This window comes from Ambystoma mexicanum, chromosome 6q, assembly GCF_040938575.1.
Source record: "Ambystoma mexicanum isolate Mex_15411 chromosome 6q, UKY_AmexF1_1, whole genome shotgun sequence".
Lineage (NCBI taxonomy): Eukaryota > Metazoa > Chordata > Amphibia > Caudata > Ambystomatidae > Ambystoma > Ambystoma mexicanum.
The window spans coordinates 39,034,898-39,061,143 of NC_090937.1; the positions used below are offsets into that span (position 1 = coordinate 39,034,898).

The window sequence follows — 26,246 nt, forward strand, 5'->3', positions numbered from 1 at the left end:
CTGCAGGTGGATAACATATTTCGTGCTGCTAATGCTGTGAAACTGTGTATTCTGTATATATATTGGGTGGATAGTGTATGCGTTGGTTTAATATCGTTGTATATTGCTGCTTTTACTGTGGTTATTAGTTTCAAGGCCTTATAATAAATGTGTATCTATTTTTGATATAAACAACTGTTTGGAGTAGTTTGTAAGCGCTCTTGCTTTGTGTGCTCACTGCGGGCTTTCAGTCACCCTCACCCCTCTTGAGACCTAGTCTTGACCGCCGCGATCGCTACCTTGATTGGTCTGGCTTGTCCAGAGGTTACCCTGTTCCAAGTAATTAGGTTGGCCTTCTGAACTTCTGCGCCACCAGGACAGAGTTCAGAAATCCGTCTTAACAAATTGGTGTACAGCGGTGGGATACGACTGAAGGTATCCAGTGTTGCGCACGAGCTAAGGCGTTTTCAGGTTATTCCAACCAGGACACGCAGTAAAGTATTGAATATAACGTTAAAAAGGCCATAGTCCTATCAACAGTATGGAAACGAATACTTTATTAACCTTAAATGCTTCGAAATCTGAAACATTGAAGAAGATGTGTGCGGAGAGAGGGGTTTCCTCTCAAGGCACTAAATTGGAAATGATCCAGAGAATCGTGGCGTGGCAAGAAGCGCAGCTTGACGCTATAACTTCCGAGGACAGTGCAGAAGGTGGTGGGGCTGCTCTCACTGGCAGAACCGACGGTTCTGCCGCTGCACTGATCCATCGCGACCACAAGGACAGGGAGGATGTAATGTCTAATGTTTCCTCTGCCAGTGTTGATGGGGAGGCTATGCTTGAATTCAAGAAGCAAGAGCTGCGGTTTAGGCAGCAGGAGCTTGAATTCAGCATAGCCAAACTGAAAATCGACCAGGCAGAAAAACAAAAAGACAGGGATCACCAGTTGGAACTGGCCAAGCTTCAGTTCGCAAATGGGTCCAAGGGTCCTGGACATGGTTCTGGGGCTTCCTCTCATCCACGGTTTCCAAAAGATCTGCTCAGTGTGTATGAGGAACGAAATGACATTATGGACTGGTTAAATGCGTTTGAGTATGCATGCGAGGTTCAAGAGGTTGATAATGCGGATAAGATTGCATGGTTACTCAGCAGACTGCCCCATTCTGGTTGCAGTGCCATTATGGAAATGTCGAAGGCTGAGCGCGCTGATTTTGCAATGTTGAAGCAGACTCTCATTTTAAAGTTTGGGAAGACTCCGACCCAATATTTGAAAAGGTTTAGAGAATATAAGAAAAAGGAAGGTGGTACTTGGGTGTCTAGCTGAGTCCCTGAAAAACTTGACTGGCTGGGTTGAAGGTTATAAGGTTTCTACCTTCGAAGGCATGATCAATCTGGTCATGCTGGAACACATTTTTGCTTCTTCTTCCCCGGAGCTTAAGCAGCATTTGGCCGATTCGAAGGAGATAGATCCTAAGAAGCTGGCCATTGCAGCAGACTTATGGGTGTCACATCGAGTGTCCCATAAGGACAAAACTCATCCTGATAAGCAGGAGGAAGGGAAAAAGTACAAGGATGTGGTGGGTGGGGAATCTGCTAAATCTTCTTCCCAAAAGGGCCACAAAAAGAAAAATAAGGGTAAGCCATACGAGAACTCACAGGGTAGCGGAGGTTCGCCTCCGAAACAGAACTCTGGTTATAATAAGCCTCCCTACGTAAACAGACCCAATGGGGCTTGTTTTTCTTGTGGAGCAACTGACCATGTGAAGGGGGATCCCCGTTGTAAGGTTAGACCTTTGGGGGTCCACTCCGCTAATCTGGCCTTCTCCTCCTACGAGGAAGAAGAGATTACAGGAACATCCTTCTCCTCAGACTCATTTCCCAGCGGAATAGAGGCTGAGGTAGTTTTAGTGTCCCTGGGTTCCTGGGAGCCTAAAGTCGCAGAGGCGTATGCTAGGATTCCGGATAATACCAAGCACTACTTTAAAGACAGTGTGCTGATCAATGGAGTGGATACTCCAGCTCTTAGGGATAGTGGGTGCAGTCGAACTGTAGTGGATTCTACCTTGGTAGACTCAGAGGAAGTTGCCAGAGCTCCTCTGATGCCCACTAAGTTGGCTGACGGCCCCCTCCGTATGTTTCCCGTGATCCCTGTTAATCTAACTTTAAATGGTACAGCAGTTAGGATTCCAGTGAGCATTCAGAGAAACGTCCCGGGAAAGGTCTTGTTGGGCAATGATCTCAGAGCTCTAGGGCTCGTAGGAGACACTGCCGAAAGACCCTACACACGGTCTCAAGCACGGGCAGCATTGGCCAAGTCCAATACGCCGCCACAGCCGAAGGGGAAACCCAAGGCGAAAGGAGTCAACAAGTCCCGACGGGGGAAAGAGAATATTCCCCCGAGCTCGCCTACCACTGCGGTGGAGGGAGTTGGTCAATCGCCCGAGCCTGACGAGGAGGTGGCGATGCCTGAAGTATTCGACCCCAACGATCATCCTGAACTAAAAGACTTGTTAGTTGAAGGAGGTCCTGATAGGGACGAATTCAGTAAAGGCCAACGTGAGTGCCCATCTCTGGAAGGCCTAAGGAGACAGGCCTGCTCCCAGCTTGAGGGTGAGCCTCCTGGGAAGCATAGGATTTATTGGGAAGGTGGACTCCTGTATAGTGAGCCCACAGAGTCTACAGAAGGAGACCATAGGAGGTTGGTGGTTCCCCTTGCTGTTAGGCCCTTCCTCCTGCAGTTGGCGCATGAAGTTCCCCTTGCTGGTCACCTTGGTATGAAGAGGACCAAGCAAAGGTTATCCATGCACTTCTACTGGCCCAAGATGGGGGTGCAAGTAGAAAGTCACTGCAGGAGTTGTGCCTCCTGCCAGTTGTCTGGTAAGGTTGGCGCGACAATCCAAGCTCCGTTGGTACCGCTCCCAGTTGTGGGGGTACCATTTGAAAGGGTAGGGATCGACATCGTTGGTCCCCTTGACCCACAAACATCCTCGGGCAAAAGGTTTATCCTGGTGCTGGTCGACCATGCAACCAGGTATCCTGAGGCCATCTCATTGAAGACTGTAACTGCCAAGTCAGTTGCAAAAGCTTTACTCGGCATATTTACTAGGGTTGGCTTCCCTAAAGAAGTTGTGTCAGATCGTGGCAGCAACTTTATGTCGAAGTATATGCAGGCTATGTGGAAAGAATGTGGGGTCACCTACAAGTTCTCTTCTGCATATCACCCCCAGACCAATGGTCTGGTGGAACGTTTCAACAGAACGTTAAAGAGCATGATTGGGGCTCTGGAGGAGCCTCAGAGAAGAAAATGGGATCTTCTTTTACCATGCCTACTGTTTGCCTACCGAGAGGTACCACAGGAGGGTGTTGGCTTCAGCCCCTTCGAACTTCTGTTCGGTCATCCCGTACGGGGACCCTTAGCCATCGTCAAAGAGGGATGGGAGATGCCCACTCCCCCTGTTACTACCAATGTAGTTGACTATGTGCTAGGGCTCAGAAAACGGATGGTACTCCTGATGGGCTTGGCTAGTGAAAAGTTGAAGGCAGGACAAGCGCTGGTGGAACATTGGTACGACCAGAAAGCTTCCTTAATTCACTTTACCCCTGGTCAGCAAGTCCTGATCATGAACCCTATAAGGCCTCGCGCTTTACAGGACAAATGGTCAGGCCCTTACACAGTGGTGGAGCCCCTGGGTGAGGTGAACTATTTAGTGGACCTTGGAAGGCCTGGACAGGCTCCAAAAGTGTTCCACGTAAATAGGCTGAAGGCTTTCGTCCCAAGAGTCGAAATCGCAGCACTGCTACTGGCGTCAGACGTTGAGGAAGAGGAGTCAGAACCTCTTCCCGACCTGTTCCAAAGCGGTCCTTCAGATAGCTCCGTTGAGGGTGTCCGAGTGGCCCCTCACCTGACTTCTGATCAGCAGGCTGAGGTGAAAAGTTTGCTTAGGCAGTTTTCCCCCCTGTTTTCACAGTCGCCTGGTTTGACACCTTGGTGCAAACATAACATTGACACAGGAGACAGTGTACCTACCAAAAGTAGGGGATACAGGATGTCGGATAAAGTGCGGTCTTATATTAAGACCGAGGTCAACAAGATGTTAGACCTTGGGGTGATTGAACCCTCTAGTAGTCCTTGGTCCAGTCCTGTGGTATTGGTTCCAAAGGCAGGCACTTCTGAATTGAGGTTCTGCGTGGATTACAGGGCTCTGAATGCTGTCACCAAGACAGACGCTCACCCCTTGCCTCGAACTGACGAGCTGGTGGATACCTTGGGTGCCTCCAAGTACCTCAGCACGTTTGACCTGACTGCGGGCTATTGGCAAATAGCTTTAGCAGAACATGCCAAGGAGAAGACAGCATTTTCAACTCCCGACGGGCTTTACCAATTCCGGGTAATGCCGTTCGGATTGAAGAATGCACCTGCCACTTTCCAGAGGCTTGTGAATCATGTGTTGAATGGGTTGGACGAATTCTGTCTTGCATATCTGGACGATATAGCAGTTTTCAGTGCCACCTGGGAAGACCATGTGAAACACCTCGGGATTGTGCTCCAGGCTCTTCAGAAAGCCCACTTGACCACAAAGGCGAGTAAATGCCAGATTGGACAAGGCTCAGTGGTTTACCTTGGGCATGAAGTAGGTGGAGGAAGGATACAGCCTCTCCCCAGTAAAGTACAAGCAGTACAAGACTGGCCTACCCCCACTACACAAACCCAAGTGAGAGCATTCTTAGGACTCACGGGTTATTACCGCAATTTTATGGCAGACTATGGCACCATAGCTGCTCCTCTGACTGCCCTCACAACTCCGAAGAAACCCAAGAAGGTAACTTGGACTGACGAGTGTGAGAAGGCCTTCAATGGCTTGAAAGACTCCTTGTGCCAGGCCCCTGTGCTCAGGGCCCCTGATTATCAAAGACCTTTTATCGTGCAGACGGATGCCTCTGACACTGGGATAGGAGCTGTACTATCACAAGTAGATGAGAAGGGTAAGGAACACCCTATCGGTTTTATTAGTCGCCAGCTTAAGGACAGAGAGCTCAGATGGTCCACAGTAGAGAAAGAATGTTTCTCTGTTGTGTGGGCCCTAAGGAAGCTGCGGCCCTACCTCTATGGGACCCACTTCACTGTGCAGACTGACCATAAGCCGTTAAAGTGGCTAATGAACATGAAGGGGGAGAATCCAAAGTTGCTTAGGTGGTCCATAAGTCTACAAGGCTTCGACTTCACTATTGAGCATAGGCCAGGTGTCCAACATAGCAATGCTGATGGGTTGTCCAGAATGTTTTACCGACCTGAACAAGAGACTCATCCAGGGGTGGATTAGTTCCCCCTGTCCATAGTCTGGGAGGGGCGAGTGTTAGGAAAGATTTCGTTATTGTAGGGAACTTTCCTTCCATGTGGCAACCCCTAAACTTTTTGCTATTGTTTTCAACCTGTTTTCTTGACTTTGCCAGAGAAGTGCAGCCTTCTGCCGTACTCCTCTGGGCTTTCGCTCCTTTCTTACGGGGAAACTGACATGCCCTTAAGACAGTCAGTACCGGGGAACGCTGTTTCCCGTAGTTTCTTTTACCGTGTCGCCATTTTAGTGCAACACGACACAAGAGGGCACTGTAAGCTAAGTTACAGCTCTCTTGGGTCTCTAGCCTTCTACAGACCCTAGACACTCTTGTAGGATGGTTTTTGGATCGGTGCAAGTCATTCAGGGACTGGGCTGGTGGCAGCGATCATTTGGTTTATTTTGAGCTCCTTTTGCCGTTCTGAGCACCTTTTTGCCGCGAACACAAAAGGGTGGCCCGGCTACCCAAAATGGCCGGACCACGAGGCTCCTTTGTCTCGTCCACTGTCCGTCTTGCTCCCTTTACCTTCCCCCGGGTCAGGCGACCCGGGGCCTTCCTTATTTGGGCATGTAGTTTCCCGCAAAACACGGTTGCTTTCGCGGGCTTCTACATGTCGTTTGAGTGCCCCCAGGATGTGGGCTGGGCTGTCTGGTCCCAATACACATCCTGGGTGCCAGAGAGTCTAGGGTGGTGTGAATGCCTGGGACCACTGTGGTCCGTGATTGGTCCACGTATGGTATGTGTGTTGATGAGCGGATCTCCCATTGGCTCCCCTCCGTTTTGGCGCGAAGGGAACCGTGGATAAGAGGGAGCTGGAAACACCACTACCATGTCGATCTCCTGAGTTCTCACGAACCCAGGGATACAGGAGCCAAGTATCCTGCGAACACGAGGCTGGACCGAGGAATCGCTGGTGACCCCCTGAAGAACTTCTGCTCCTCATTGCTGTCGTCCGGTGAAGCCCTTTCCACCTAAGATCGAACAAGAAGGCCTGTACTGGCGCTTCGACCTATTGGAATAGCAGGACCAGCTATTCCCGGCACCTTCATCAACTCCTGCCGTAAGCCTTCGGAAGTGTCTCTGGGCCATCCAGTTGACTGACCAGCTTACTAAGGAGTCCTGCTCTGTAATCGCCGACAGGTTGGGTGGTATTCTGAGTCCGGGGCACGCTCACACGCTTCGTTTGCTTAGCAACCCTAAGCTAGAGGTGAACGGTGCTCGTTTGGCTTGAATACACCCGGCCGTTCCGTTGCCCTGCCTTGGCGACAAAACTGTGCAGGATTCTTCGATCGGGACGTCTTTTTACTCTGCACGACGACGAGACGTTCCCTGCTCTTCAGAACCTGCCAGAAGCTGCATCTATCGAGGAGAAGCTCGGGCCTGCTTGCTTCGGGGACCGGTGAGTAGATTAGCTAGGATCTGGTCGCCCTCCTGCAGTGCCCCTTGCTTTTCCCCGCTGTAAATACAGCACCCCTTGTCCGTACTCGCGCCCTACTTCTGCCTCACAGTGGAGGCTGCGCTAGAGTCGCGGACCGTGTTCTCCTTCATTAGGGCACCCTACAGAGCTGTCCAACGTCCTCCGAAGAGCTTCACCTTCTGCCCATTGGCACCGGCGTGTGCAGGTACTTTTGAGCGCTAGGCTCCACTCTTCGTAGGGATTGGACTACCATCCAGTTAGGGGCCTCAGAAGGCGGACATATCACACGCATTGGTTCGCACTGCCTGTTTTCCTTCCCCTGCAGGTGGATAACATATTTCGTGCTGCTAATGCTGTGAAACTGTGTATTCTGTATATATATTGGGTGGATAGTGTATGCGTTGGTTTAATATCGTTGTATATTGCTGCTTTTACTGTGGTTATTAGTTTCAAGGCCTTATAATAAATGTGTATCTATTTTTGATATAAACAACTGTTTGGAGTAGTTTGTAAGCGCTCTTGCTTTGTGTGCTCACTGCGGGCTTTCAGTCACCCTCACCCCTCTTGAGACCTAGTCTTGACCGCCGCGATCGCTACCTTGATTGGTCTGGCTTGTCCAGAGGTTACCCTGTTCCAAGTAATTAGGTTGGCCTTCTGAACTTCTGCGCCACCAGGACAGAGTTCAGAAATCCGTCTTAACAACTAGCAAACTCTGTGCAGATGGCCTTTGAAAGAACCTTAGTAGTCCTCCAATAGTTGGATTTGGTGCATTAATATATGGGATAATTCCATTAAACTATCAGAGATGCAGCAGGTGAGATAGACCCAGATTGCAGCACACGCACCTTCATTAGCAAGGGGAATAGTTACTTAAAATGGAAATTACTTTTTCCAAATATCTAGCCGGTCTGATAGCACAGCGAGTAAAGCGCTCGCTTTGACATCTGTGCAGATCCTGCTGATGCAGGTTCGCATTCCGGCAGGGCCAAACTCAGCCTTTCATCCTTCGAGGTCAATAAATGAGCACCACCCACTGTGGCTAATAATAAGCAGTGCCCAGATGCCTGAGGGTTCGTAGCACTAGATAAATGCTATATTATTATTATTATTATTATTAAATATGCAGGCCACCTACCTGAGGGATCCCACTCCGTTGAGATGCAAGAAAAGTGTACAAAATCGCCCATTCAGACATAACTAGGTTCTTGAACACACAACATGATTTGTGCTCCTTGGGATATCTTTGATTGTTCGAAACACTGAGTGGATAGTAGATACATGTTAAGACAATTTGCAATAAGCCACTCCTTCACCTGCAGCTGTCAGAAAATGTGGAATAAAGGTAGGATGCCTGAGTGTGTGACAAAAGCTGCAGTTCTGACGATTGTTCTGGCACTGGGCTGTGTACTTGATTTCCTTTAGCTAATGTGATTATGATCACATCTATCAATACTTGTATTTTTTTTTACTCACTATGTGTATACTTGCTACATTTGTCTTTAATTCTAAAATTCGATTTTACTTGTTTAGCTTCTTCTGCATTAATCCGTATGTCTCTAAAAAAGAACTATAGGTTTTGCAGAACTCATTTCTCATAGTTCTTACCATTTCAACCAGTATGCATGCATATAACCTGGGCTCACATGATCAAAACCTAGCTCTGTCTCAATTTTCACACTGGTCAATCAGAAAAAGATCCTGGATTCAATTTTTCCAGAGAAGCACCTTATCCACATTAACAGTTTTCTCTGACGTATAGGCTACTTTCATCCGGGATAATCCTACACGTTCAACTTCCAAAATCATGGTATCTAAAAGAGTTGGTTATAATGCCCCCTTTACTGGTTTGTCAAGAATTGCCAGAAAAAGTCTGACCTTCTACTGTTATTCCACTTTAGAAGCAACTGAACAAAGGTTTAAGTGGCTTTATGAAAAGATTGCCTGCATTGGTGGCCACTTGGAAATCTTATGTGGGTGGGATGTTGGATGTACAGTCCTAACTTTTGGATGGGCAACCATTAGCTGGAGGCTCTGAGGAATGGAGGACACTTTTAATTAATGGATATCGGATGGCCATCATTTTAGTTAACTGTAGCCTCTTCATACAAGCTTCCTCCAATGTGCTTTTCTCACCAAAGCTGATACTCTTCAATATCATGTACAATGCCTCCAGTCTCGCTATCTACATCGAGAAATTGTCTGAGGGGCTGGACTGTGGAGTCCCATACTCTGGGATAGCAGTTGAATACCCATTTGACTTGTAGAAATAGATGATGGTAAAGGGCTTGGATGTTTGTACCAACAAGTAATAGAAACATAAAAACTTATCTTACAATGTGCATTCCCCAGTCTTGCAAAACGAGGCTCAATCTGAACCCATGCTCCTTTTTCATTTGCCGTACTCTTGATGGGCGCAAAGACAGAATGGCAAATAAGATGTTTGATGACACAATTTGGTACTAAGAAACCGATGTGCAATGAAAAATAGGAACCATTTGTGAGATCTATGAAAAATAATAAATAACCAAAATGTATGTTTTTGCTAAAAGGCAGCAAAGGGAGAATAAGTCAAGAGAGCAGAAAAGCAGGACAGGCAGTTAGATATAGACAGAAAGGAACTAGTAATCATAGGCACCATCTTGTTTGTTATGGGGGCTGCCTTCTTTGCAGATTTGGCCTTATATACGAAGGCTAATCCTAAATGACAGCCATATCATAATGATGTAAGTGTTGTAATAAACCTGAAGGTGTCTCACTGTCTGAACCCTGGGGATCTCTTTTTTCAGGTGGCCAGGGCATGGCCATCGCCCTTGGATCCAGACCCTGGGGGTGGACCAGTGCGGGAAGATCACCTATGAGAGGGGTACTCGGGGAATGGGGGTGAGACATCCGATTGCAAGATGCAGTATTTTCCCCCTTTCGACACTTCCTCTACCTTTTATACCCATCGGAGGGATGCCAGAGTAAGGCTAAGGGAAGTGAGTCCTGCATTGTGATAAAGCAAAGTGAACTGTGTATCTGGCCGTAGTGAACCCGACTTAGGGAGGCTAACATTAAAAAAGTATTGTAGCCCGGTTCAGCGGGATCAAGGGGTGAAGAGTCGTCGCCCAACGTAAAGGATTACGGAAAGGGACTTTTGTTTTATTATTGTTGACACATCAGACCCTCGGAGGCAAGAGACTTTGTTTGAAAGAGACTTGGCCACAGAAGGTCCTGATATCGCCGAAAAGAACTATAACCTCATGTTGGAGAAGGCCAGGTGTGTGTTGTGCTCAGGAGAGTCGCACCTTGTCCCGTGCTAAAAATGTGTGGAAGGGAGACCCCAGCTATATACAATCCTGACTTATCATTTTGTGAACAGTTCTTTCTTTTCTGGGGAAGATTATCCCACACTATTTTGTAACTTGGCGGTAAGGATTGACAATAGTTCTTTTTAGTATATAAGCCCTTTTTATTTGACAAGCGCCACTAGGACTGCCTTATTATTATTATTATTATTTCTTAGATTTAGGTTTAGTTTACGGGTTTTTCTCTCCCATTTATATAGTTCAATAAACACCCTTGAACTGTGATCACTTGTTTCTGTCTTTACTGTTTCCACCATGAGTTCCTTACAGTGCCCTTACTAGCAGAAGTCAGCGGTACCTGTGGACTTGCAGTGGGCACACCCTTGTAGGCATATGCTTTCGGGAGACTGAGCCCTGCTGTCGGTTTCTCACTGAAGAATGTTCTCAGACTGTGGAGTTGCTGATGAATGACATTTTCATGGTGGTATTAGAGGGGTGCATGAGGATGGACAACCTAGAGGGCCAGTGGTTGTAAATGAGGCATGTGATCTAGCACTATTTTTCAGGATTTTCTGAGCTACAAAGTTTTAAGTAGTTTTTTTTACAGAAGATATTTTTTAAAGAAACTGGATTGTGGTGCCATTCTTCAAGTGCTCTAGATGCTGGGTATTTAAAAAAACGATGGATTGTGCTGTAGAGTCCTGTCTCGCATCGGATGATTATCAATTAAGACTAAATGTCTGCTCAAACATTTCTAGAAAGTATATGAATTCATGAATGTTTACCATTTTTAAATAAGCTTTATACAATTGTAACTAGCAGCTGGACTGAGGAAGAGGACTCATTTCACAACATACTCTTCTTGGTCTCAAAGAATGATAAAAAAAAAATAGACTCATAAGTTCCTAGAAAGCAACTATGCTAAAAAGGAAAATAACAACTTGACCAGTGATTAGATCTCAAGTGTATCTTACCAAAAGGTTTAATTTACATTTGTCCTAACTCGTGTTGCTTTCACATGGAAGGAATGTGGGCTCTTAGTCCATTATCATAAATTATGACAAAAAAGCTGTGAAGCACAAGTTATCACCCATGTGTAATATCAGAATACTAATCTGATTTGCCAATAAGGTTTCAAATTAACAATATCTTGTCTAGAAGCTGCATTTTTGGTTACAAGAAATCTAGTTGACTTCACATGTAAACCGTGTATCTCTACATATTAATGGATAGTCCAGGTAAGTCGAGAGAGTACGGTGTCATTGGGTGTTTGGATACACCGATTATGTGGGCAGATGATGCGATTGCCAGGTGGTAGCTGCATCCTAGCATTATGTGTTGTGGTATTTGATATCAGTTGAATGTGTGCAGTCTGGAGCTTGTTCACTGATACTGGTTCTGGCTGCGTTAGGCCTGTGCAGGACACCTGTGTGCGGCTAGGCCGATTTTCGTGGGGTATAGCTGCGTTTTGTCAGAATGTTTAGGTGTTGATGAAGTATTGTTCATATGTGAGCAGCTAGGCCAAAATTGATTGAGGGGTGTAGCTGCGCTCTAATTGTGTGCTGGTGTAGAGTAGAGATAGAGCATGGTGATAGGAGAGGTGAGTGTCTGGGCAGAGGATTTGTTCTTGAGAGCTTGCTGTTCTGGATTTCAGGTGCGTGTTTGCAATTGCTGGGTTCAGAGTAAAATTATTAGTGACTTAGACACATTCAGAGACGTCATTGCTCGGGGTCTCTTAAACATTTGTCGGCATGTTTGCTAGGTTTCAGCTGCCTTCATTGGTCTTAATCAGCATTTATGGAAATAGACAGGTTTTTAGAGCTTTTTAGAGCTTTGCAGAAGGCCATGAAGTCTTTGTTGGGTCGAATATGTGGGTGGAGTGAGTTCCACAGAGTTGGGGCCAAGGTTGAGAAGGTGGATCCTCCCATCCTGACGGAGTTAGAGGTTGGAATCACTAGAAAGAGGGCAGTGCTTGATCTTAGGGTATAAGATGTGAGGTAGGGTTTTATCTTCTCTTGTAGGTACGTTAGCCCGGTCTAGTGCACTGCTCGGTGGGTAATGCATAGGGTCTTGAAGGTGGCCCTTCGTCCGACGGGACGCCAGTGAAGTGTGGAGAGAGCAGGTAAGATGTGTTCTCTGTGTCCGAGGAGGAGTTTGGCGCAAGTGTTTTGGGCTCTTTGGAGTTTGTTGAGTTGGTATGCCGGTGCTCCCAGGTGTAAGGAGTTGGCATAGTCCAGCCGCAGCATTACAATAGACAAAACAGCGGCGAGTCTGTTGGGGTAGGAGAGGTAGGGAAAAATGCATCTAAGAAGCTTGAGGAGGTAGTGACAGCATTTTGAAACATTATTGATCTGATGGGAGAGGGATAGGCCTGAGTCCATGGTGCATCCCAGGTTTTTGAGTTTATTTGAAGGGGGGGGGGGGCGGGTCGAGGGAAGGGTGCCACGGAACGATTGTGGGAGAAGGGCAGTATTGCCGCACACCATGATTTCGGTTTTATCAGTGTTCAAAAGGAGATGGTTACTTGTCATCCATCGGTCAATATCACGGACACAAGCACCCAATGTACCCAGAGGGTAGGTTTAAGAGAATCTTTATCGTATCACATAGAAACAAAGCACATTTTATCGCATGCTCCAGCTTCAAGGAACTCACCTAAGCTCCTTTCGTCCCACCACTCGAATATCCTTGCAGCACTCCCGCACATCCTTTGTTGTAGCAGAGTGCCATTCCAGCTTGGGGTTATCCACAGTGATCTGTCAAAAAACAGAGTTTACACCCTGTATGGCAATAAATGGCCCTTGTGCAGTGGACGAAACTCAGATTTGCCACCAATTTATCGTGGCTTTGGAGAAAGACCTTTTATTGACCTCAGGCAGGTCTTTTTTTAATGACTACCAGAGCGGGTCAATTTTATTGATCACTGGGTTGGGTTCGCTCCCTCTTTTTTGCCACCAAGGGCATCCCCCTTTAGGGTCCTCTGGAGAGACCTCTCACTCCTGGTCTCTTAGCCTAACTCCATCTCTGACACAGATTCCCTGTACAAACTCACCCATGGCCCAGTTTATAAGCTTGTCCACCAGACAACGTAACCACGTAGAGGATAAATAAACACAAAATGCATTTTGCTGCGAATGTATATTAGAAATAGTTTACTGGAATCTAACTCCAAAGTGGAATTTAGATGTTTGTCTGCCTTCTTAATAGGGAAGTCGACAGCTGGCACAACATACACATTTCTTTGACCGCTGTAAAGGAGCCCTGCGTAAATCATTTTGTTATTGCTATACTTGAGTCTAATCCTGGTAATATAAGCTTCTACAGTGAAGTGAGCATTTGATCGAGATAGCTGAGCTCTGCTACCTGATGGAAAGGAGGTAAAAATGCTTAGTCAGAAAGACAAGTGATGGTTCCTTAGTAGGTTTGCATGAGGGGTCACAAAAATTAAACAGAAGCTGAGATGGGGTGGGGTCACTGTGGAAAAAGCAAGAGAAAGCCATTCACAGTCTAACTTTTTAAAACAAAAGTCGAGGCCTGCCAAGACACAAAGCAACTGATTCCAAAGGCTGAGGAAAACGCAATTGCGAAAACCTAATGCCCCTCAATCTGTGGTGTAACCCTTTCCTTCATGGCCCAAAGCTGAAATCGTACCAATCTCCTCCTTGGTACGGTTGGTGAGAAGTGGCCATCTCTTTCATAACCATGAAACTGAAATAAGTGTCAACACCATGGCCCTTAACTTGGAAAAAGGCCACCTCCCTCCATGGTCCTTAAGTGGGGTAAGTGGTCATATCTGTGGGACTTGAGGATAACTGTTGTTCCCTCCTCTATGGACCTGATCGGGAGATGTGACCACCTCCTCCATGGTCCAAAGGCTGGGATTGGACAAGCTGCTCCACAGGGATTAAACTGGAATGGGACTGTTAATGAGAATGTTCAGTTTCTGTGCTAATTCCCTTTAACCTGAGAGACCACAGCACCTTTGCTGGACTCTGGACTGTTCTGATTTTAATCTGATTGAGTGGAACTTTTTGCCACTCACTCATTCTTTTTCTCTGATCGAGATCTTTATTATTACTGTTTTATGGAGTCTGGTAAACTCCATGTGTTTAATACAGGCATCTGCTTGTTGCTTTGTGACGCCCATCACCCTATGTGCAGAGTCACTGACAAGTCCCTTGGACTTCTCTTTATGTTTACATAAATCTTCTTGTGAGAACTATAGTTCCCTAGAATAGTAATATAACTTATCTTACTTAACTTTTCTTTTGTGGGTCCAGCACACACCACCATTGTGAGGTGCTGGGGGGGGGGGTTACATTGTAACTCCTTCTCCCACTCCTCATGTAACTTTTTGTTACAACTGACTTACTTAAATGGCTGGTGGCAGTAGTTAAGCTTTACTACCATGTGTGCAGGTTACTAGCAGGCTGATTTCTCAGCTGCAGTACAACACCCATGGGTGACCCTTTTCTAAAAATGGGCCTGTTTACTTTTGTCAGCAATTTTTGTTTGTCAGTGCCTTCTGGGCTTTTCTTCTATCATTTAGAGTATATTTGAGTACTTTGTGAGTTTTGCCTTTGGCAGGCTTCAGCCCCGAATCCTGCCCAGGCTCCAGTGGGTCTGGGAAGTCAGGAATTGAGGGAGTAGCCCAAACCTTCCCTGTCCTTTGTCTGTAGGTATGTCTGGCTGGAACTGGTTCTAAATGGGCAGTTGGCTGTCCTGGAGGATAGCCAAACCCCACGTGATTGACAGCCCTGATTATGTGAATGACTGGGATCCAGCATAAAAGGCAAGGATTTTTGGACTACATACAGTCGACCACTGGAACAAGGAATCCAAAGCAGAAGACAAGCAGAGACGCCAGCAGCACCTTCCAGGACTGTAAACGCACCCTGTAAAGCCTTGCAGCTGTGTTGACCCCATTTACACATCGACAGGACAACTTCCTCCCTTTGGCTGGTGGGACTAACTAAACTCAAGACCTTCATTTTGGGCCAACCCCCAGCTTGCTGTGACTTTTCTGAGCTGCAGAATCCCAGTACCCGGGGTACCTAGTGTTGGGTAAGATTTTTATAGCAATGATAAATCTTCCCTGACCTGTGTCAACCCCAGAACCTTTTGCTTTAATGGTGGATTATTTTTCCCTATACCTCAGTGAGTGGGAACCTTTTTCCACACTCACAATCTTTTACTCTTTTTATGGGTGTCATTTTTAAGACTCTCCAATGCGCCTTTTTAACTTAATCTGCTTTACAACTTTTGGTACATACTGCCTTTTGTTGCTGGGTTGCCCTTGGGGCTCCCCTTTTAACTTTCTCTGGCTAACCTTGTGAGAATTACAGTTCCCAAGGGTAGAAAGGATCTTTGGATCCCTTTTACATTTTATTAGGTGAAACCAGCACACCCCACTTTATGAGGAGTACTGGGAAGATGCAATGTATCCCCTTTCTCCTTTTCCCTGTAACATTTGTTATAGGGACAAGCTTACCTTTAAGGGCTGGTGGCAGTGAACCTTTTAACTAATTCGGTGCACCTTTACAGTGGGCTGTTTCCACAGGTACCCATGGGTGCTAATTTTGCCAAAATTGTCTCCCCCGCCCTTTCTTCTTTTTTCCCCCATTACAGTGTTCCTTGTCTAGGGTGGGAAAATCCTGTGTGTCAATTTTATCTTTGGCGGGAGACCTTGGTCCAGGCCCCAGAGTGTCTGTGAAGGCAGGAAGCGAGGAAGGAGTCCAAAACTCTGCAGCCCTTTGTCTTCAAGCCTGACTGCGAGAACCCAGTTAAAACTGGGAGGCTGACTGTCCAGAATGGACTGCCAACCCCCCAAGTTTAAATTTTGCATGGCTGTTTGATTGGCTGGTTCCTACATAAAAGTTAGATCCTGGAAGCTGAAGAGGTAGTCGACCACTGGAACCGAAAACGAAGATGAAGAAAACGCGCCTGAAACGATTTCCAGTGACCGGAGAGCCTGCTGTGTAACCAGAGCCTGCTGTTACCCTTCGTTCCAATCGACCTGGGGACTCTGGAAACGACGACCCTGACCAAGAGCCTGGTGAGAACCACTAGACTCAAGAAGACCTGCATTCTGAGCCATCCCACGTCGTGCTGTGACCTTGCAGGGCTGCAATAACCCAATACTCTGGAACCTCGAGCCATTGTGCCGTGCACAGTCTTCCTAATTTCGAATGTTGCTGAAACCTTGTGGGCATCCTACTGGACCTCCATAGCCATGAATGAGTCCAAAAAGTCCCCTCACCAGAGTGCTGAACATTGCAAACGAGAATCGACCATCGATAATCAGTCTTCTTCTGGCTCCTGAAAAGGGCGCCAAAACCACAGTACCACCTCCAGCTGTGAAGAAACTCTTGCCTGGAGCCTTCCCCATTGATCCCTTCTGCAGAAGCCCTTCCAGTATCTTGTCTTCAGTCTTCATGACAAGGAATCCAACTACCAGGTTTTTGGCTGCAGAGCCTGAAGTCTCCCCTGTTGCAACCTCTTCTGTGCTGAGTAAACCATGTGAAGATCCTCTTGCCTGGAGTCTTCCCCAGTATCCATGCTGCAAAAGTCCTTCCAGTGTCCCGTCTTCTGTCATGATAAAGGAATTAAATGACCAGGTTTCAGACTGCAGAACCTGAAGTCTTCTTGCTGCAACTCTTCTTCCGTGATAAGGTACTCTGTTGGTTGGGATATTTACTTGCCTTAAGCCTGCGTGATTTCTTTAAAGCTTTGGGGTGTTTCTGTTATTGGGAGTCCTCTCATCCACCCAGGCCCACTGCCAGAATCCTCCTAGGGTGTCTTCTCTTAAATCCCTGGACACTAATTAACTTTAAAGTGAACTACTTAATTGTTGAACTGTCTTCCACAGGAACTCTGACTTTTACCTGCCACAGAACCCTATATCACCCTGCCTACAGCTGGCTCCTAGACCACTAAGGACCCTCTTCTGCCCCAGAGCGTACTCCTGCAATAGCTTAGGGAAGGACTGGATAAGTAAAGGATTCTGCCTCAAAGTATAACAAGTGGTTGAAGGTACTTACTGGTGAAAGAGTTGCTGGTAACTAACTCTGATTGTGAACAGTTAAACAGTTCTTACTTAGCTTGAATGTGTGTTGTCCCATTACGAAAAGTGTATATGGAACAAGTTACTTACCTTTCACTATTGTTCTCCAGCATGGGTCTGGCATGGCTTCACATGATTATGAACACTCCTCATCGTCAGGCCGTGGATCCTCGGCAAAAGAAAAAACACCTTCACCTCCACCCACAAACCACCCCCAAGCCCCATTCATCAACCACTGTGTTCTGGGCCACATCGCCCCCAGCCAATGACTGCCCTCTCCTAAACCCCCCCCTCCAGCAGCTATCCTCAGATTTGGTAGCACATAAAGTGGCAGTATGACCAAGAAGAGCTGCAGAGGGGCAGGAAGGATCTATTGTTGATTACAATCTTTGCCTGTGGGCGCTGGACTACAGATCAACTGTGTATGCCTATATCTTTTCAGAACGGCTGTCAAAAAATATCTTACAGTACCATGCATTTTACGCTTTTTAGTCCTTGGTAGTTAAATATCGAAGGTGTCTAAACGTTTGCAGACCTCTTGGTTCATTTGTCATGTGATGTATGCTACAAATCCACAGTATGGATCAATGTAGCTATTGGTATTTCTTAAAGTTATTTTAATCTGTTCAGAGAATCTCTGCAGAAATATTTAATTTCACACTCTTGTTAATTCGTAGAATTTCTTTGGCCCAGAGTTTGTGAAAATGACCAGCGAGCCATACATCTCTCTGGACCTTCCAGCATCAATTTTGGTAGGTGTGCATAATTGAATTCAACTGTGCAGCTGTATAACATTAAGGCTACACTGTCTAGATCGTTCATACAACTGATGCAACTTGTATTTTAAACATTTTAGACCAAAAAGATGAAAAATGAAGACATTCGACGCAAGGTGAATATAATACTTCTGAGTGGACAAAGGCTGGAATTAACCTGCGACACAAAGACCACTTGCAAAGATGTATTTGATATGGTTGTGGCCCATATTGGGTTGGTGGAGCATCACCTGTTTGCACTGGCTAGTCTAAAGGGTAAGATGCTCTTCTGATCATACATTGCATGGTTTTACAGTTATTTTAAATGGATCTGGAAGCACAGCGCACATTATGTGGCGAGTCTCCTTAGGCAGCTGAAGTTCCGGCATGCTCATTATTCCCTACTGCTGTTGACTTGTAGTGCTAGCACTACTTGTACAGACATTTGAGCTGCATTTTTACTGTGCATGAAATGATCTCCAAATCTTGTCCTTCAAATGTCTATAATGTCATTTTATAATTAATTGGTTATGTATAACGCGCTTAATACCCAGAGATTTCTAAGCACGGAACCAGAGATCAAACCTGTGTTGCTCCGCATCGTATTGCTTCGAAGGCGAGGGTGTTGCCCCTGAGCTATCCTCCCAGCCAGGAGGATAGACTCAAATAAAAATATGAGTCTTAAATATTTGTTAAATAATGGAGGCACCTTTAAAAAAGAGTAAAGGAAAAAAGCTAAGTTGTTCTAAGCCCCTTGTGAAATAGACTGTTCATTCATATGCCAGGTTTATGACCATTGGCACCAAAGTTGTCATAATCAAGGCTGGATAATGTGGATTTCTCCTCACATATCGCCCAAAATACTGGCTACCCCCCATAAATATTGTTTCAACGTATGGTAACCCAGCTGATCTCACAACTAAAAAATCAAATCATATCACTTTTTAACTTTTTCTTTCTCCTTTACGTGTCGAGTGATAAGGACATCCTTGCTGGCTTACAGAACCCTACGTATAAACTTCCTGACTACCAGAATATTCTCAATAAGCTAATAGGCCTTGCACAGAAACAATGAGTTAATGCCAGAAATTCTAGTCTTGGGAGATACGTTTTCAGGCGTGGCTTGAGAATTTGACATTTCCTCACCCCAGTGCTTTTCTGCACATTGTGACAAATCAAGGGTATTTGTCCCTTCTCCCCAGTGGGGAGCCACCCCCTTTGAGGCTAGGGATGTGAACCCGCTCCTCAAGACCGCCCCTAGTGGGCTGGGCAAGTGAGACCTCAATGGGAGTGACTCCCCCTTAGAGGACAAGGGCTCTCATTCCCAAAGTGAATTCCCTAAGCCAACCACTGTATCTGCATACATGGCACTGCCTTCCTTGATGAATGTGAAGACCTTCTATTTTGCCCCAGGTAATGTTGAATCAAACATGCCAATCCAAAGAAAGGAGAATATCTCTTTCAGAAAAGATTACTATGTAACTGCGAAAAGTGGATCAGGAAGAGGGAGCTTACAGTGCGCAGGAGAAGCACCCTGGCGTAATCACGGCTTGGAGAGCTGGAACTGGAGGAAGCCACAGAGCCCATGGTTTTTGAAAGAGACAAAAGTCAGTCCTGACGCTGGATTCGAGGAAAAGCAGGCAACGGGGAAACCATTGCACGGATGAGGTAAGACAAACTGTCCGACGTGGTGGTTAGACCACGGTCATACCGTGGTGGGCTCGACATTTGTCCAGCAACTCTGAGCCCATGACAGCCGGGAGCGCTGAAAGCTCCCATCGGTTAGTGCCTACAGACCGCAACAGCCAGCCGCAGTGCCGACAGCGAGCAGAAGGTGAAAAACCAGACAGCAAAGCAATTTACCTGAGCAAGTTCCAAGCCCTTTGCACTCAATCTAGAGGGACAAAGGTACCGGGAGAGTGGGAGAAGTGGGAGGACACCAGGGAAATACATTACAGATAGAAAATTTGATGAAAGGCATGAGAATTATATATGAACAGTAAAACCGCATGGATGGATACATGAGGCACACGTAAAGAATGTGATGAACCAGTTTAAAAGTGAGACTGAAAGCAAGTGGAATCAAATACCCTGAGACAGAGGGAAAAGGCCAAAAGAGGTTGTTCATAAAGTGTGGAGAACATTCTCTAAAAGAGTATAAGCACTGTTGTGAAATAAGATGGCAAAGTAAAACAAATACAGAGAAAGAATCCACTAGAGAGACTCTAAAAGATGGTGATTCCTAATACAGATAAAGCTATACAAAACGGAAGAAAGCTTGGATCCAAAGACTATGAGATATAACATCAGAGGAAAGAGTGTGAAAGTACATCTCAAGAAGAACTGTCCTATGCCTACCACTAATGGGACTACAAGATGCAAGAACATTTGGGAATAGCTACAAGAGCTTATGAATATAACCATAAAAGGATATCGGAAGATTTCGGCATAAGAAGAGTTTTTCTAAACAGAGACATTTGTATATTGAGAGACTTGTGAGAGGAAGCCGCAGGAGAATAGGCTGCAAAGGAAACGTCCAAGAGGCATTTGTTTGGTCTACTTTAGTTATTCATATTAGTGTTAGGGTAAGGTAGAGTTAGTTTTGGACTGAGGAGATTTACTTTGGACTTCCTGACGACAGACAAGCACTGTTTAGTTCTTTTAGTTAGGCTGGGAAAATCCCTATAGTGTTGGTGCGAGATAGGCCTTTTCATATAATTTCATTAAAAGAACCAACAAATGACCACTGTGTCAGACTCTACCTTGCGACCTGCCACAACATATCTTTTGGACAAAACCTGACAACCCTCTCTGTCAAAATAAACTGATCACAGAATGGTTCAAAGTTGTCAAAACCATGATACCTGGAAAAGGGTCTAAGTTACGTATTTGAGAAGCCCAGACACTTTGTATCTGGGAGTTCATAAAGCCCAGTCTCTGTTCCTTGGAGTAGCACCTCATAGTCAAGGACCTGACCCATCGTCCTCCTTAGCTAACAAAAGCTTTAAAAAGCATGCCATCATGGCTTAAGACATCAGAGGGGTGGTGAAATCTTGAAAATAGTTGTTGATTAACCAAGTTGATAGTGTCCTTTTTTTAGATGCAATGGATCATGCTGGTAGAATGTGTGCATGTTCTGAAAAGAGCTTAAACACACCTGCCTCTAAAAGGGACACTAAATGGGATTGACAGATAGCAAGGGGTGTGGGTTTGTCACGACTGTGCCACTTGCGCACCAGTTGGCACCCATCGTGGACTACTTGGGACTCATTCATCTCCATAACACTCCCTGGACAATACCTATTCATATTTTTATCTTTACTTTCCGTTTGCAAGACTTTGGAACTTTCTTATTTAATTTCAGAAACTACATGTCCCAGGACACCCCGGCACGGTGAGTGAGAGGCGCCCTCTGCCCATCCAGAGGCCCACCTAATACTACTACCAGTGCTCCTGAAAGCACGCAAAGCGCCCCGGCAGTCTCCCACTCCCTGAATCTCCCAGCCCGCCTCGCGCTCCACCCCCGCGCTCTGATTGGGCTTACTTAGGCCATCAGGAAGCAGAGGGCTACCGACCCTGCTGCCTCGCCGCTGCTACGCCATTCCAGGAAACCCCCAGCACGGTGAGTGCAAGGCACCACCCTGCCCATCCAGAGGCTAACCTAATACTACTACCAGTGCTCCTGAAAGCATGCAAAGCGCCCCAGCAGTCTCCCACTCCCTGAATCTCCCATCCCGCCTCCCGCTCTGATCGAACCTCCACCCTGTCTGCTGCTGGTGTTTTGGCTTCCTTTGTGGATTTGAGAAGGCCCCTAGCAGACCCGCTCCCCCTTCCTGCATCTCCTTCCCTCCCGGCCCCCCACCCCTGACTCCCATTGGTCCTCTCAGACCTCATTGCCACTCCTCCCAGGGCAGCCCTCTGCCCATGCAGCCCTGCGGCTAAGGGCGGCTCCAACAGAGGGGGAAGTGCCAGGAGGTGTCCACAGAGGAAGCCAGTGGCTGACCGTCAACCATCAACTACAAGGACCAGTAAGGTAGGAGTGGCCAGATCAGGAGTGGAGTAGCTACTCTACCCTATAACTCGAGCCACTTACCAAACCCATAATAAACAAGGCGATTACTCCTCACTGCATCTCTCTCTCTCCCTCACCCTCAACTTTGACACAATTTATTATTATTTGATACTGTACTAATCTGAACAGCTAGGCACAGACCTCCCCACCTCTGTATAGACCTATACAGGTGTCTCCGGCGTAGCGGGGGTTCTGTCTCCAGATTCTATTTTGTGATATTCAGATTGCATTGATAGGCCCACCTGCCAAATCCAACAGGGGTTCTGTCTCCTGGTTGCATCATATGATATTCAGATTGCATTGATAGGCCTGCCTCTCAAATCTAACAGTAGTTCTGTATCCAGATTGCACTAAGCGATATTCAGACTGCACTGATACACCTCTCTCCCACTATACGGGTATGTCGGATCTGGTGGGGTTCTGTCTCCAAATTGCATTGTGTGGTGTTCAGATTGCATTGATAGGCCTCTCTCCCACTATACAGGTCTCTCAAATCTAGCAGGGGTTCTGTGTCCAGTTTGCATTGTATGATATTCAGATTGCACTGATAGGCCTCTCTCCCACTATACAGGTCTCTCGGGTGCAGCGGGGGGGTCTGTGCCCAGATTGCATTGTATGATATTCAGTTTGCATTGATAGGCCAGCCTCTCAAATCTAGCAGGGCTCCTGCATCCAGATTGCATCAAGCGATATTCAGATTCCACTGATAGACCTCTCTCTCCCACTTCACAGGTTTATCAAATCTAGTGGGGTTCTGTCTCAAGATTGCATTGTATGATATTCAGATTGCATTGAACCACTATGGAGTGATACTCCGATTAGGGGCTCATGCCTCATAAGACAGAACTCCTATCGGTGCCCCTCAAAGTCACTCTTCAACAAGTGCATGTCCTTCCTGAACCTACATGGCTAGCTCACCGCAGTGAATAGCGCTCCAGGAGACAGAAACTAAAGAGAGCCTCCGACAACCCCCAACTATATAACCCTTAACCACCTGTCACACCCCCACTTAGACAGCGACTGTTCGTATAGGCATCATCAGCCGGTAATACCACCTACAAAGACTAAAACTGGCAGCAGACATCATCCACACCCAGTACTACACCACAAGACAACCAGACCAAAGCAGACCCAACTGGACATCAACAAACAAACAAAGTCTAAACAACTCTGAATCTTATACCGTGCAAACGACCCATCCTGAGGGAAAGAAAAAGAGAAGAAAGAACAAACACTCCAGAACTACAACAAAGAACCACAATTACAGAACAGACTGTCATGATGCCTACCTCCAAGGGGCCAGACAGGGCCCGGCACCCTCAGAGGCAGGCAACATGTATACTAGGGAAGTCCCAGCCACCCCAGATAGGGGCTCTTTGGACTCAGTCCTGGCGCCGTTGGTGTCAGGCTCATAAGGGATAACAGTCCTGGCACCATCAGCGCCAGGCTCATACAAGATATGGAAGGAATAGTGTTTGGTGCAAACTTACCTGGCAGACCTTGCTGCAATTTCCTTACCTGGCAGATCATTCTACAACTTCCAGATGAAAAAGGAACTACTTAACAACACAGGAGTGGCTGGTGGCAGGATACATACCTTCAGTGGAAGGATACATACCTGGGACTACTTGAAAGGCTATTTAAGCCACGCCCAGACAGCAAACCACGCTTCGCGTTGTTCTGCTCATAGCAGCTGGACGCTCACCGTGCCTGCTCCTGCTCCAGCCCTCGACCACGCCTGCCAGCATCCTGGAAACACCTAAGGATAGAAAAGGGAAGAAGAAACAGGTGAAAACAAACCTTACCTGTTAAAGCTGCATTCCGGATTCAGCGCGCCAACGTTCCTGCAAAAAGACATCATTTTAAATACTCACCGCGTCGCATACATCTCGGCGCACTTCTCTTACCTGCACGTGGCGCCTTCGGCTCTGCGACGCCCATCCGGATCTCCTGCAGCATTCCAGCACCTACGGGGAGACGAAGAGAAGAAAGCAAGGTGAGAAGGGAAAATAACCAAGAAGCTCTTACCTGCCTAGCTAATTCTTCTTACCTTCGGGTCGATGCCATTCCTTGGGCATTTCAGCACCCCGGCCCCTATGGGGAAAAAGCAAACATCACATTAGTGAATGCAAGAACCGTAGCAAACAAACTATTTAAAACTTACCTGCTTACAGGTCGGACTCAGCTTCTGCTTCATGCCGGCTCCATTTCTTCGGCATTCTCGAACTCCGGCCCCTAAGGAAAAAGAGACAGGAAAAGACAGTAGTGGGCCTACACCAAAACTCACCTGAAATCAGGTTTTCGACGGAAACCACCCTCAGCCCGGAGTCTTCCATTACCTGCAAAAGAGAAGAGGAACAGTTTAGACTCAAGCTTGACATAAACATTTACGGTACTTACCGGAACAGACAAGCGAACTCGAACTTACTATCCAGTGACGTAACTGGACCCCAACGCGCCCCTGCATCAGAAGCAGGATGGAGAGCTTGCCTTTTCAATCCCTAAGGTGAGTCTCCACAGGTAATTACAGAAGGGTTGCAAGGAGGGTGAGAAGGGAAACGGGAGATCTACAGAAGTGTATTCATCCAAGCCAGACAAGCCAGATTTGGGAACCCAGCCCACTCCATCTTCAGGGTGCTGAACATCTCCTTCGAAGAGGCCACTGCCGTCCAGACCACGACCACGCCCGCGCCTCCGTGGGAACCAGGTGAGCGTTACACAGACCCCCACAGACAGGAATAAAATTCAACCAACACAGAGAAGAGACAAATCCCTCTACTTAACTCCATACCTCACTGACAACTGCTCACCAGACCAAACCAACCCAACACAGGAAGCAGCAACATCAAATAACCTAACATAATCACGCAGAAAAAGGATGAACAACACCGGAAAAAACAAACACACGACTGAAGCGATAACACCTTACATCACCAAAGCTAGAAGAACTTCCAATCGACAACTACAACTCCTGGAAGACGAACCCGATGAAAACAAAAACCCAAGACAAAACCTAGAAGAATTATTTGAGGACGCTGACACCTTCAAACCTACACCTCAACAAGATCAGAAGACGACCCTAACAAGAAAAGCCAAACCAAACTACACCTCCAAACTCCACTGCAATCTAATAAACGCAAGATCCATATCAGATTTTCGACCTACTGGATGACAACGGTATTGACATCTTCATCACAGAAACATGGCTGGATGACAACTACAAAATCACACTCCAAAGCTGCCTTCCAGCAAACTTAAAGTGCCTTCAAATAAACAGGAAAAACAAAAAAGGAGGAGGCATCGCAATAGCATTCAAAGAACACCTAAAAATAAAAACGGACGAACCACTCAACATCCTCAACTGCGAAACCATGGTTATACACCTAACAGCGAGCCCAAAAAACAACATCACATTCGTCTTGGTGTACAGACCACCAACTTATGATGCATCCTTCGTCGACAACTTCATAGAAGCCATCACCAACATAGCCATCAACCACGAACACCTAATCATCCTGGGGACTTGGTTTGAAGACAGTCACACCAACTCCCAAAACTCACTGACTGAACAACTCACCTCCATGAAACTACGACAACAAGTAAAAGGAGCAACACACTCGGCAGGACACACCCTGGACACAATTTTTGCCAAGGATAAACTCATCACCACGACACCGCTGATACAAATACTGTAGAGCGACCAGATCATCATCCCATTCGTGATCCACTCTACCTACTCAAGTCTGCATCCAACCTCCTAAACTCACAACCACTACAAAAAGAAACTGGAAAGACGTCAAAGGAAGCAACCTATTCGAACAACTGGAGTTAACCAAACCCTCAACTTCAAAACTAGTGCTAGCTGACCTACACGGGAAAGCGGAGCTATTGCACAAATGGATTGCAGATATAATTGACAAGATCGCCCCAGAAAAACCATTCCCACCATCAAAAAAGAGAGCAATGGCAAAATGGTTCACCCCACTATTAAGCACCATGAAAAAGGAAAACAAAAAGATGGAACTGGAATGGAAGAAAGAATACAACCCAGACAAAAAAACACTGTTCCAGAAACAAATCCGCGCATACAAGAAGGAAATTCAAAAGGTGAAGAGAAGGCATTATGATGACAGAATCACCAATGCCACCAACACACAAAAAGAAATGTTTAACATCATTAAAGAAATGAGAAACCCACCAGGCTGTGACAACACCCTAATCCCCTCAAAGGAACTATGCAACAACCTGGCAGACCATTTAAAAAAAAAAGAATCGATGACATCCGACAAACCATTCAACAGAGGCCAACCAACCACAACATACAACCAAACGAACCTAA

The 26,246-nt window shown here is 46.4% G+C and overlaps 1 protein-coding gene across 6 annotated transcripts in view; it reads left to right on the forward strand.

Annotated features, from left to right (window-relative positions):
- The window catches only part of PTPN13 (protein tyrosine phosphatase non-receptor type 13), a 1,388,150-nt gene that overhangs the window by 583,799 nt on the left and 778,105 nt on the right, over window positions 1-26,246 (forward strand). For all 6 annotated transcript variants that reach the window (XM_069630435.1, XM_069630437.1, XM_069630436.1 and 3 more), the window contains 2 exons: window positions 17,758-17,832; window positions 17,937-18,111. In XM_069630435.1, coding sequence (XP_069486536.1) covers window positions 17,758-17,832; window positions 17,937-18,111 — 250 coding nt within the window. The remainder of the gene's footprint in view (window positions 1-17,757; window positions 17,833-17,936; window positions 18,112-26,246) is intronic.